General features: G+C 30.1%; 1 protein-coding gene across 1 annotated transcript in view; it reads left to right on the top strand.

Annotated features, from left to right (window-relative positions):
• The window catches only part of LOC119583427, a 4,056-nt gene that overhangs the window by 85 nt on the left and 1,471 nt on the right, over positions 1 to 2,500 (top strand). The window contains exons 1-3 of the mRNA XM_037931898.1: positions 1 to 164; positions 390 to 469; positions 2,223 to 2,333. The exon at positions 1 to 164 is cut by the window's left edge and continues 85 nt beyond it. Coding sequence (XP_037787826.1) covers positions 409 to 469; positions 2,223 to 2,333 — 172 coding nt within the window. The 5' untranslated portion in view covers positions 1 to 164; positions 390 to 408. The remainder of the gene's footprint in view (positions 165 to 389; positions 470 to 2,222; positions 2,334 to 2,500) is intronic.

Raw genomic sequence — 2,500 nt, 5'->3', positions numbered from 1 at the left:
TTAGCGTGTCCTTCACGGTCGTTTGGCAAGTGAAAGAGGCTTTGCTGTTTCGTCTTCCTGCAGCACTTCAGTTAACGTGCAACCGAGTGTTCTGCAACATCTCGTGCTCTTGGAGGCTGTACTGGCTTTTAAGAAATTGCATTATTTATTTTTGGAACACAACAGTATGTTGGTATACAAAATATCTTTTTGTGTGTGTGTGTGTTTAGAATATAGTTTTGAGGTTTTCACTTCATTGTAATGAATGAGTAACATTTCTTCATTGTATTTATTTAAAATATACTATTTACAATATTTAAATACTTTAACAAGTAAACGTAGTAGGGTAGTTTTCCAAAGACTTTAAGATAAGATACAAACGTATATAAATAGCCTTCATCCTCTTTTAATTGACTAAGGCGAGGGAAGATGCACGTAATAAATGCGGCGATACTGATGACAGCGATGGTAACCGTGACGTTTAGCCCAGGTAAGCCTATATAGTACACTAGATATGATATAATACAATATAATACACTAAATATATTGCAGTATGATACACTCAGTATAATATAATACAGTATGATACACTAAATATAACAATATAATTAATACACTAAATATAACAATACAATTAATACACTAGTATATTTTAATGTAATATAAATCGAAAAATATAAGCGTTTGTCTGTAGTCATGACCTATTCATTCTCATCATTTACCATTTCCTCACTTTACTCTTTAACCCTTTATTCCGTGCTTCATGACCTGCACAATATTTTTTTTTTGCATCAAACATCTTCCATAAGCATAAGGATATCCTTGTACAAAGTATTGATTAGCCTGAAATATGAGGCTTAAGAGTGATTTTGTAAGGTGAAATGCTCCCACATATCTTGACAACCTCAACTTATTAAGACGACCTCCACGTGTTTTCACAGCCTCTGCATACATTGGCAATCTTTGTATATTTTGACAATCTCGTCATTACATTAAACAGTTTACGAATAGTGTACATTTTATATTAAATTCCCTGCCATATTCACATTTTGCAACATGTTCATTGTTTTATATATATATTTTTTCATGTTTGTAAACTGCTTTTGCCCTGTATGCAGATTTGAAATTTTTGAACAATGGAGACAAAAGCCTCTTTGTTTTTAAATTTCACAAAATGAATAAAACATGGCGAGATGTCATTGTGAATTGTTGTTGGTGTTTAAAAAAAAATTATTTCTTCAATATTATTATCTTGATTAAGATGTAGGGGTTGCTGTTATTATCATTACTATCTTTATCATCAATGTCATTATCATCATCGTCATTATCATTATTATTGTTATAATAATCATAATAATAATAATAATAACAATTATTATTATTGTTATCATTGTTATTATTATTACTATTATCATTACCAATATTATTATCATATTATTATTATTATTATTATTATTATTATTATTATTATTATTATTATTATTATTATTATTATTATTATTATTATTGCTATAATTATAATTATCATTATTATTATTATTCTCATCATCATTATGATTATTATTATTACCATTACAGTTATTATCATTGTTATTGTCATTATCATTATTATTACTACTACTACTACTACTACTACTATTATTATTATTATTATTATTATTATTATTATTCATTTTGAAGAGATGAATAAAAAGAAGTATAATGGTTGACTAAAACGAAACTAACAGACAAATAGAAAAAAAATCATAATAAAAGAGAAACACATAATAATAATTTACTGATATTTTGTCTATCTTATCTATTTATTTATCTATTTGTTCAATCCCGTTATTTCTCAATTTATTATTATTTATCTGTTTATATATCTATCTGTTATTCGTCTGTTTGTATATCTATCATTAATGTATTTATCTATCTATTATTGATGTATGCATGTATCTCTTTTATTATCTAACTATCATTCTGCCTATTACTTATCTATCTGTCTCTCTCTCTATTTATATATCTACCATTCTATCTATGACTTATCTATCTGTATCCATCTTTCCATCTATCTATCTATCCATCCCACCCATCTGTCTATGTACCTATCCATCTACCCATCCATCCATCTATCTACTTCCCCATATTTCGAATCGTAACTATCCAAAGCTCAATTATAACTCGAATTCCTCTCTCTCTCTCAAATTCTTTTGTTTTAAGCCCCTTCGTTGTTATCCACCCCTCCCCCTACACACACATAGGAGAGGCGCTGACCTGCTACGTTTCGAGCTGTGATTCTCAAGGACGATGTCGAGATCGAGTGGCACGTTGCGAGGGATCCTGCGCCGTCAAGTTCGAGGTCGACGATGATGGTAAGTAAAAAGCGTGTTTTTTTTCCGCTCAGGCTTTCGACTCTGGATTCTCCTCCGTCTGTTTAGTTGGTCTGATATTGAAATTGGTTGATATGTGAAGTTTTCATTGGTTTAATGGGGGGTATTCGTTGTGTCTTGTGGCAAAGCTGTCTCTGGTTTTGTTAGGC

This window comes from Penaeus monodon, chromosome 17 (assembly GCF_015228065.2).
Source record: "Penaeus monodon isolate SGIC_2016 chromosome 17, NSTDA_Pmon_1, whole genome shotgun sequence".
NCBI lineage: Eukaryota > Metazoa > Arthropoda > Malacostraca > Decapoda > Penaeidae > Penaeus > Penaeus monodon.
Note: the sequence above shows the minus strand (reverse complement) of the source record. Positions and strands in the feature narration are given on the sequence as shown.